General features: G+C 32.6%; 1 protein-coding gene and 1 long non-coding RNA gene across 2 annotated transcripts in view; one reads left to right on the top strand and one right to left on the bottom strand.

The window, feature by feature from the left end:
• Positions 1 to 976, top strand: part of LOC131049235 (uncharacterized) — a 41534-nt gene extending 40558 nt beyond the window's left edge. Inside the window, exon 2 of the long non-coding RNA XR_009106686.2 lies at positions 731 to 976. This is a non-coding gene — a long non-coding RNA (uncharacterized LOC131049235). The remainder of the gene's footprint in view (positions 1 to 730) is intronic.
• Positions 1 to 10392, bottom strand: part of LOC131049234 (acireductone dioxygenase 3) — a 160813-nt gene extending 150421 nt beyond the window's left edge. The window contains exon 1 of the mRNA XM_057983279.2: positions 10241 to 10392. Coding sequence (XP_057839262.1) covers positions 10241 to 10252 — 12 coding nt within the window. The 5' untranslated portion in view covers positions 10253 to 10392. The remainder of the gene's footprint in view (positions 1 to 10240) is intronic.
• Positions 10393 to 10994: the final 602 nt, after the last annotated feature.

The raw sequence follows: 10994 nt of genomic DNA on the forward strand, positions 1-10994 counted from the left end.
TATCATCACTCTAACTATGCATTCAATTGTGGAAGAATGATAGCCTGTGGGAATGTGTAGCAATGTTGAGAAAACAGCTCGTGTATGTAAACATGATCTACAAGCAATTGTTGAGAATTGGGTGGCGGAACTATTTTGAATTGTGTTGAACAGCAGTGATAATGATGGGTATAGAGTTATTGTGTAAATTGACACTACATATACATGAATAATGGGGATTTTGATACATTATGTGTAAACTCCCTACAATTTGAAGTTCTTGGTAACAATTGGTCTCGACTCTCATATGTTGCCACTGCTCATTCCATGGGATGAATTGGTTATCTCCATGGGCATTGACAGTTATATGGTATGTATCATTTGCTAGAAGATAATGTTAAAACCATTTCTTGAGGAAAGCAGTCAACAATAAAATATGTCTTGCAATATGAAATATGGGATTACTCAAGGGTCTTGAGTCTGTGTGATAAGCATTGGGTACTAACCTAATATTCTATGTATCATTGTTGAAGTCGAGAGATTTTCATTTAATTTTAGTACAAAGATGTGGTAGTGGATTGGTATTGCTTTTTATAGTTTGTGAAAGAGATGGTCTTCTTCCATGAAGTTGTAATTACTGCCTTTTATTGGAAATATAGTCTTTTGGGCATTTGTAGTCTTTATTGTGCTAAGTCCTTGAGATGTAAACAATAATTCTTTGTTTACTTGACATAATAACCTTATTTTGCAGGTTGTTATTGTGTGAATCCATTCTCAATGAAAGGATTGGAAGTTTATGGTGTAAACTACAATGCCTCTCATTCGCTAAAGAGATGTGCAGGCAAATCCATTTAGAATGGGCCCCAAATGAATAGGTTGGCCCTAGGCATTTGTCATTAATATGAGAGCTTACCCTATTTTGTATAAGAATGTAAGTTTGTGACATACAAGCATTGTCATTACGATTTGAATAAGTTTATAAAGCTAACATTTCTGATTAGAATAATTTATTCAATTATAGGAATACTTTCCACCACAATTCAAATAAACAAATCAGTAGATTACATAATTAATTAAACTTATATTTAAATATAATAAATTGATATTAAAAAAAAATTAATAATAACCAAAGATAATAATTACAATGTTCTTATTCATATTTACATGTATACTAATAGGCCTCTTCTAAAGAAGAGACGGATAAAATTACATATTAGATTGAATGTATGGTCTTAGATCTGACCTATACTTCAAGAAGATATTATGCTTGTAATAATGAACATTCTCTTATTACCCGAGCATATGTGCATTCACACTTAGTTTCAAGACATTCTTATTTTTTAAGTTGCATTGCAAGATGAGGAAGGATTAGTAGACATACCAATAGGCCTCTCCTACAGAAGAGACAGATAAATTCCATATTAGATTGAATGTATGATCTTATATCTAACCTATACTTCAAGAAGAGATTATGCTTGTAATATTGAACATGCTCTTACTACCCGAGCAAATGTGCATTCACACTTATTTTCAAGACATTCTTATTTTTTCAGTTGTATTCCAAATTGAGGAAGGATTAGTCTACAAAAAATCACCCAAAGTATGAATTAAAGCCATTATTCACCTAGATTGAGAAATTTTTAAAATCACAATCTTTTGACTTAAATATTTTGTTAGTTTATGCACACCTAAGGGAGAAATACAAGCAAGCACTCCAAGTACTAAAGCTTTTATCTCTCAATTGATGACTCAATTCTAAAACAAAATTTAGTTTTGGATTCATGCAATGAATCTGATGCATCTTTTTGTAATAGAATACTCTTGAAGATATATAAATATCATCATCAAATACCGTTGTGTTAAAGTTTGGATTCGACATAAGATTCGTACAAATAGATGTAAGAAAAAAAATTATAAGCATAGATGTCATAGATGTTAAAGTTAGGTATACAATGTTCTATACCATGTAAGATTGGCTGAAGATTATAGCCACCCAAGATCAAGGCACTCCATGAAAGCATAAAAGAGATCAACAATGAAAGAATAATGCTATTCTATCCAGGATGCAAATGATACAATGATATGGAATGAATTGACGTTACAAAGGTGAACATTGGATGGCATAAGATTATGACATGTGTCTTAATCTTATGACTTAAGACAAAGTGATAAGTTATCATCCACTTAAAGTGGAAAAGTGATAATGTGATAACTACCACTAAAAGTGGGAAGTTTCCTATGCATTCACTAAGCAAACTTAAATAACATGTGTAATTAGGACCTAGGTGTCGAACTACACTAGATACAATACACCTCTTACACCAACAACAAATAAATGTTATTGGCTCAAAGTTGGAAGTGCTAGATCAAGTCATATTAGAGATGATCTTATTCATATTGTGGTTCAGTCAAAAATGACTAGTATATGTAAATATGTTCTACATAGATGCCCATATTTGTATGTAATGTGAATGCTTTATTGCAAGCAAGGTCAGGGAATAAATTCAAAACAACAAAACCTCCTATGGAACATTTCAAAGCAAAAAAACTAGCATTTGTAACCCTCCTAAGCAACTTTCCATGGGACATGAAAGATTTTAGGCGAGTAGTCAATAGAACTGATACATCTAACAACATCAGTCTACAAACAATGTATCCATATTTCAATTAAATACAAGGACAAATTATCAGTAAATTCGATGCATTGAATGGAAAACATTTTAACAAAAATGCAATCATGGCACCACAATGATGAGTTTCCTTCGAGTTGTACAATGCATGCTATATGTTACATGGATAGAATATTATACATGTGTTTTTTTTTTCTCTTAGGCATTTGCTTGAATATTTTCAAGAATATTTTAACAAACTCATTTTGTGCAACTCCAACAATCAATACATTCCATGAGACCATGTTTGTTGTAGACATTTCTTAAAAAAGCATCAAAGCCTCCCAACAAAACTATCCTATCAATACTTGAAAAGAACTAGTCTGCAGTTCAACTCTTGTTCTTAATGTCCCTTGGTGCTCAAGCAAGGAAATGAAAATTCTTATTTTCTATACATTATTGTTCCTGAGCTACAGATTACAACTTGAGTAATTGTCACATCCCCGCAAACTCTATAATTTTCTTTTTTATTAACCACCTAACATCGCAACATAATTTGCACTAAGGTGAGAACCCTAAAATTGTTTATACCTGCTATCTTTGAATGTTTATATGGACTTAATGACTAATGCCATAGACTTAGTACTTAATTGTAAATTGTTATAGTTGTCGAGTAATTGAAACTTATGAAATAATTGGTTTCATCTTATTATATGGCATGGTTATATTTATACATATTACATTTTGGACTAACCAAGTACTAACCCTTCGTAGTGACGTGAGTGCATGAGAATTGAAATGGTTTTGTAGGTGCTAAGGGTGCAACAAAGTGGACCTACCAACTTATCCCAAGAATTGTCCCAAAGCCTTTGAACCTTGCCTTTGTAACCACATGGATTCCCCAACTATGAATTCCCTACTAGTTGCAAGTTGTGTCCTTGATCCATAGCTAGTCACTTCGCTCTGCATCGAGGATCAAGGGAACCCTTACCCTTTTCCTAGATGATTTTTGAGAATTATTGATAGTGGCCTAGTGGATTCCCCAATCATATCAATCAAAGTTTTAGCAACCCTAATCCAAAAATCGACACCTTATCTCAACTAACTAGTATGATGTAAAAATAATATAAAACATATTTGATTAGGTTGGCCTTTGATGTGTGTATATATATACAAAAATCATCAAAATAAAATGAAAGAATGAAATATAGAATGAAAATGGAAATCACGTGGTAGAATATCTTTCTGTTAAAGTAAAGCATTGTTCCTTTGGTATGCTTGTAAAAATTAGTTATTAAATTTGCATAAATAGTAAATAGCTGCCATTATTTTTTATTATGGTGCCGTTAGGTTTTAGCTGTCCTAAATTTGCTTGTGCCAAAGCATACTGAGCTATGTATAGGGCTGTTAACATCTTACAATTCGTTTGATTTCATTCCATAAGCCCTAGGATCAGAACAGGTCTGAAACCCCACTAAGGCATTACTTAAAAGGTTTGTCATAACATGAATTTTTCTTTTAACCTTACAATCCTTCATAATTGAATGGAGAGCAATTTTGTGGCAACTACAAGCCTCTAGAAAATGTCAAATCAAATAGCTAGAAAATATTACTGATTTGTAGATTGCAAAACTAATTTTACAATCATGGAATAAGATTTTAAAACTCCAATAAATATATGAACCCAACCATTAATAGAAAGAAAAGAATAGATTGCTTCGGTGATAAGGGTATTGATTAATATAAGAATTTATGAAAGGGTCATATATCATATATGCTCAGATGAAAGAAAGATGTGCAGCCCTCGCATCAAACTACTACTTGTCTTCCCTTGCACTCATAGTTTTCAAACCAGTCCCTTAGGCTTAAACATATGGTAAAACCTTAGGAGCAAAAGGAGGTCAAACTTTGTTAGACAGATTTTCTTTTTGTTTTAAATTCCTAGCCCAAGTCTCCTCTTAAGGCTACCTAAGGGGTAAGATGATTGCAAAAAATTCTAGATCTAGAATTTTAATAATAGAACATGTTTCAAACACTTATTTGAGGTTGGATGCTCTCTATTTGAGTGCATTTACTATCAATTCATTGTCTAGCCCAATTTAAAGGAAAATCCTATTATTGGTAATTTGGTACAATCCTTTATGACTTCTCAACTGCTGATTAACTTTTACTATGCAGATCATAAACAAGCACTAAAGTCTACTTACCAGTTCCTTACAACTATATTCTCTTATGCTGAGGTAGATCTCCGATCAGCTTAAAGTTATAGTATTCCCTTCTGAAAATGTTCACAGCATTAGCAAGCAAGCTATTTCACCTGTTACAGCCTCATGAGGCAGCAAGTGAGGTACTCCTCTTCGAAGGCAAGAATAGGTAAATTGATTGACTCGAAGAACACAAAATGTCAGTGTTTAAACAAGATTCTATCAACCACATATATGCCTAAAAGGCCTTGTATTTCAATAATTCTTAAATTCTCAATAAGCATATTTATATAAATAGAATGGTGGGCTGAGGGGGTTCGTTATATGATTCCGGTGTGTATATTCCTCTAATTGGCCATGCAACTGTCATTGTGCAACTCTCCCTTTTAAGCTAGATGTGATAACACTCAGACCCCAAAATTTTGTATGGCTAATGTGAATCATACAGCCTATGGATGTATTTCACTAATGATGTAATCTTCTGAACTGAACTGAAAATTTGATTGCCTTCTCAGCAATATGTGGTCACTTTAGACCTTGTTCTAATATGAGAAAATATCTCATAGCTTCATCTCCACATTAATTTTCTTTGAGGTTGATGTAGTCAAATTTCTGAGGATAGTATTCCTTTGTCTCCAGCTGCCTCAAATCAGCTCATATTAACCTTTAAATGCCATCCATCTCAAGCTTATTATGGCTAGAACACCAATAAATTCTAGGCTAGTGGTGGGATAGTACATCACCACAAATCTGAACCTTCATGATACTGAAGTAATTAGCTAGTTGTCATTAATACTAGGTGACTGATGCCAAAAGATACCACATGTTTGGATTAGCTGGCCTTCACCCATAGCATGGAGGTGAAGATGCCCAAAGCTAGTCTAGTTGTGATATTGAAGCAAATCAATAGTTTGTTACCAGTGTTGTGCAACTGCAGGTAATAGTACCTGGAGCTAATCGTTGTATCAAAGGGATTAGCCAAATATCATCAGTAGCATGGAGGTGATCAATGTCATGAGCTGTCCATATTCTGAAGGGGTTGGTCAACAATATCACTAGGGCCATGTGATGTTATGTGTCCGGTACTAATCCCTTTCTAGGTGGGCAAACTACTCGCCAGTGGCTACGGTGATGGTAACTACAATTCACCCACTTGGAAAGGTTCATTGCTTGTGGAAATCTTACCTTTAGCCTACACGATTATCTTGAGATTGTAGTGTGGGATGCACCACAGTCCTTCTAATTGTCCATTGGCATACATGACCCTTACTAGAGGCGGATGGACCGCCAATATAGTATGGGATGCACTGCAGTCCTCTACCCAAACATCTCCTTGAAGAACCCATAAGTTGTTCCTTTCCCTTGCCTCTGACCTTGACACCATACAAGGTATTGTTCTCTAGATAACCTTTTAAGTCCACTTTGTCATGTCCCCATCTTTTTGATGCAATTCCCACATTGCATTTGATGAATAAAGACGCTTAAGAATTTCTAAGTGTCAAAAGTTAATAAGGAAAAAGTAACTTTATAAAAGTTACTTTATAAGCCGAAGTTTCTTTTTTTAATAAAGGCTTATGTTTGAATAAAGTGCTATGCGTACCTTTTAATAAAGCGGCCCCTTTAATGTCAACACCACCCCTTTGCTCAAATCACTTAAATGACATGGCATGGTGGGACCCTTGTCATTCTTTAAAAACCTTTAAGCCTTTAAGCTACGTGGACCCAAGAGATGCCAAGGAAGATGCTTTTTTTGTTGGATATTCCATTTAGGGTTACGCCACTCTTTGGAAAAGGTTATTAGACATTTTGGAGGAGAGAATTGGTATTATGTTATTATTTTATTTTTGATTTTCTCTGTTCTGCATCAGCAACAGAAATTGCAGGTGTTTGGAGGACGTAAACCCTCAAATCTGCATTGGTAGTGGAGGTGTACCCACTAATTTGCCCACGTGGGACAAGGATGTGCCTTGTCTAGACTCATTGGGGGTCAATTTAGCAACAAAACCAGCCCAGCAATCACCATTAGGTATGATACATCAGTTATGAGCAGTTTGTCTTGAAATTGTAGCAAGTGTGGGTTTCATAATTGCAGTCATACCATTCCAAGCAGGGTCGTACCATTCTAGAAGGTTGTGCATGAATTTAAAATTAAATGGAGGGTTCTAACTCCATTTCTTGTTCTTGATCTCATTGTTGGGATTAGAAAGGGTAGTGTGCAAGAAATCACAATCAACTGACTAGATTTGTGATCAGGGTGAGCAAAACAGTGGGAAAAGAAGGTCAAAATTGTATAATTTTGCCTGGCAAAGGTTGGATTTCCAGCTGGTAATTGGGTTCTTGCCCAATTTGTTATTGGTAATTCATCTTATGGCAGAATAAGCAAATTGGATCCACTGATCTGCTCCTACATCATGCTTCTCAACTTGTATCCATTTTCTGAATAGCAAACCAACCTCAAACCCTAGCACTAGATCCTTGGTATGTTTTCTGCTTGTACATGTGAATGTTATTTCACTTCTAGATGATTGTAATCTGCTGTCATATAAAAATCAGAAGCTGATCTCTTGATTACAGTTCATTTTTATGTTGTTTCTTGTCATATGTTGCAAACCCCATCACCAAAAAAACAACACAAAAGAAACAAACTCTTATGCATCTTCTATCTAGTCTCTAAGAACACCAAAAAGGCCCCAAAATATAGTTTATTAAATTAAAATTTAAACAAGGCAGCAAAAGACCTATTTAGGGATCTTTCACACTTGCATAGGGTGGATGGGACAATTGTCCACATGGTTGGGTGTGTTGCTCCCTTAGGTCAAAAAACAAGAACCTCGACATCCAATTAATATTCATGACAACTCAAGCTCTTACACATCTCCAAGTACTCTTAAGTTATGAGCATTGTATTTTAATATTTGCTTATTTATTGTTGTATGAAGTGGACAATGTGACATATTTATAAATGTCGCTAGTTAAAAAAAATCTGTGTTGAAGGTTGCTAATTCAAAAAATAATAAAAAACTATTCCTATGGCTGGCTTTTATAGTAAGAATCACTATGTAGAAGGTCATCATAAAAGTGTGAATTAATAGTGAATTGATGGTGTCTATATACAAGCAAACAATTTGAGGATAAAGAAACACAAAGATTTTGTAATGAGGAAACTTTAGCCTAGTTTTACTATGTTAAAAATTCACCGGAAAATATTTTAGGAAACAATTCTAAACCCTGAAGTACCTTTGAGAACATCTCCTTTGGCATGTTAAAATTTAGAATATCTTTGTTGATGATAAAAAAATAAAGTTAAATAAAACATGTCAAATGAGGATATGGTTCAAGTTATAGTTTTTAAAGGATTTGACTTGTGTGTGTTTTAATTTCTTTTAAGGTAATCTTTTATGTTGTCATTAAGCTCATAGTATTTGTGGGCTTCTCAAAATCTAGCCTCCTCCTCAAAAGATAATTTCTAGAAATATCTAATATTTAATAAGCCATCCTTATCTCAAAAATCATATCAATGTGAGATTTGACCCAGTAAATTTATGGTGTTCCACACATATTTTAAGTTATGTTTTTTTAATTTTTGGAGGGTTGATCCTTGTGTGTATATGATATTTCAAGATGAACTCCATGAATAATGATTACATTAATTATCTTATTCTTCATGTATGTCGGTAGACATTGCAAGAGCTATTATATTGCACACAAATATATTTAAGTATTTCCTAGCAGTAAAGGAAGGGTGAATATAATCTACCACTTTGGGATTTTCAATCTCTAACTTCTCCTATTAAATAAACTTTTATAATATATACTTCCTTATAAAGCACATTTAGAATTTATTTAATGATTCTTATCAATGTAAAATTAAGTTATTAATCTAATGATAATTAGACCATATATTTGTCTTTAATAATTGAAAGCTTCCCTATACATTTATATACAAAATTTTAATGAAAAAATGGCCATTGTTTTATAATTTTTATATATAGGCACTAAATAGAAATCATAAATTTGTTATAATAAAATTTTAAAATTAAGGCATCCAGTAGAAACTCACAATAGGAGGAAGGTTTTATGCAGCGGTTTAGCTTATTTTGTTTAGTAACCAAATTTTTAAAAGTCTTTTGTAGAACTAGTGGTCATATGACTTTTTTAATTTTTCTATTTATTTTAAATAATTATTAAATATATGACAGATATGTATATTTATTTGTGTTAATAAGAAAAACCTGAAGATAAACTTTGAAGGAAAATATAGAAGAGGAGGGCATTATCAGCTTACTTTTGATTTTTATAAAAAAGAATTTTAAATAATCCTTTATGCTTAATTCAAAATTTACATGAGACCATTTATATTGATAAAATTTAGACAATAAACTTAGATAAACAACTACATGAAACACCCTGTAAATGTCGTCTACCATTATAATGGAATATAAAAATCTTAACACAATTCTCATACACGCTTAAATGAAACTCCCAAGGCACGATAGAATAGTTAAAAGAAATGGGCAAGAAATAATATAGGATTCAGATGAATGAATACGTGGACACTCTAAACACATAAGTCAAAATTCAATTTTAAATAATTATTTAATAAATGGTAGATAAAATATTTGTTTGTGTTAATAAAGAGAATTTAAAAATAAAATTTGAAAAAAGATATAGAAGAGGGGAAGGAATGAGTGCAGCAATGTGATATTTACGCTTAATTCAAAATTTACATGAGATCATCTATAAGAATAAAATTTAGACAATTGACTTAGATAAACAACTACATGAAACACCCTGTAAATGGCTTCTACCATTAAAATAGAATAGAACAAAGAATTTAACACTAGTCTTATATGCGGTTAAAATGAATTTCCAAAGGCACAGCAAAATAGGTAAGAAAAATGGGCAAGAAATAAAATAGGAATTCGGATGAATGAATACGTGAGCACTCTAAACACGTAAGCCAAAATTTAGATTGGATGCTGAAAAAATATCTTGGTGGCAAATATTCCACTGGTAAATTATCGCTCTCTTACGCCCTCTTAATCATTATAATATTTGCTAATTTTCTTCAAAACATTGTGTTTTATATAAAATTTAGTGTGTTCTAAGAAGAGAGATTATTCAAAAGATGCTGTGGATCTTCGATTTAAAATGGACGGTACTTGTTGAAGATATATAAGGAGAAGAACAACAATGAGCGAATATGAGCAACTGTACTGTTCCTCCAAAGAAACCCTTGGTAAGGAACAGAAAGCGCAAGAATCGAGCCAGGAAATTCTCTTCCGTAGTCAAAAAATGACATTAGAAAAATACGTCTTCTAAGAAATATCCATCAGACTTAAAACATTCAATGTTTTGGAAAGCCAAAAAAAATGAAAATGCAAATATAACTGTAAGTGATTGCAAATTCGCAGAGAAGAAAAACTTTTAGAAATTCGAATCACTGACCTCGACGCCCATAGCTGAAGAAATTCACAATAATCCCGCTTAGTGCCACAAATCTAAAGAGAAAACTTCGATGCCGGGAAAGAGATTGGAGCCCTGGATTAAAGAATTAGGTGAATAAAAAATATAAAGAAAGTTTATCGTAAAGGATAAGTAAGGATTGGTTGTTATTATCGATTATATTTTTAACCAATCAATACTAATATTTATATTTTAAACTTTAAATATATAAATTAATTGATTAAATCCATTCATATAATAATTTATTTAAATTTATAAAATAATTATATAAGTTCACTTATTAATTGTGATTTCTAATAACAATTATTCATGGTATAGGTAGAGTGTAGCTATTCTGGTTCCAAAAACGTTCATAACTTTCATGTTATGCTATAGTGGTGTCGAGCTCCAAGCTATTTTGTGTCTATTTTGCAGTTTTTGTGTCCGCATAACATCAAAATTATCAGTCATACGATAACGGTTTTGAAGTCAAATTAGATGCATTTGTATGGGTACCTCTTCCTACAAAGTCCCTTAATTTACTATAAATATTATCATAAAGTGGTAGGTTGATTCTTCAAATAAATCTCATTATCAGCCCCTGTATGGGTACCTCTTCCTACAAAGTCCCTTAATCTACTATAAATATTATCATAGTGGTAGATTGCTTTTTCAAATAAATCTCATAATCATAATTCTATTTTATTTATTTCTTATTGGATTGATAGATCATGTAGTATGATAGAAAAGGTTGATA

Source organism: Cryptomeria japonica, chromosome 8, assembly GCF_030272615.1.
Source record: "Cryptomeria japonica chromosome 8, Sugi_1.0, whole genome shotgun sequence".
Classification (NCBI taxonomy): domain Eukaryota; kingdom Viridiplantae; phylum Streptophyta; class Pinopsida; order Cupressales; family Cupressaceae; genus Cryptomeria; species Cryptomeria japonica.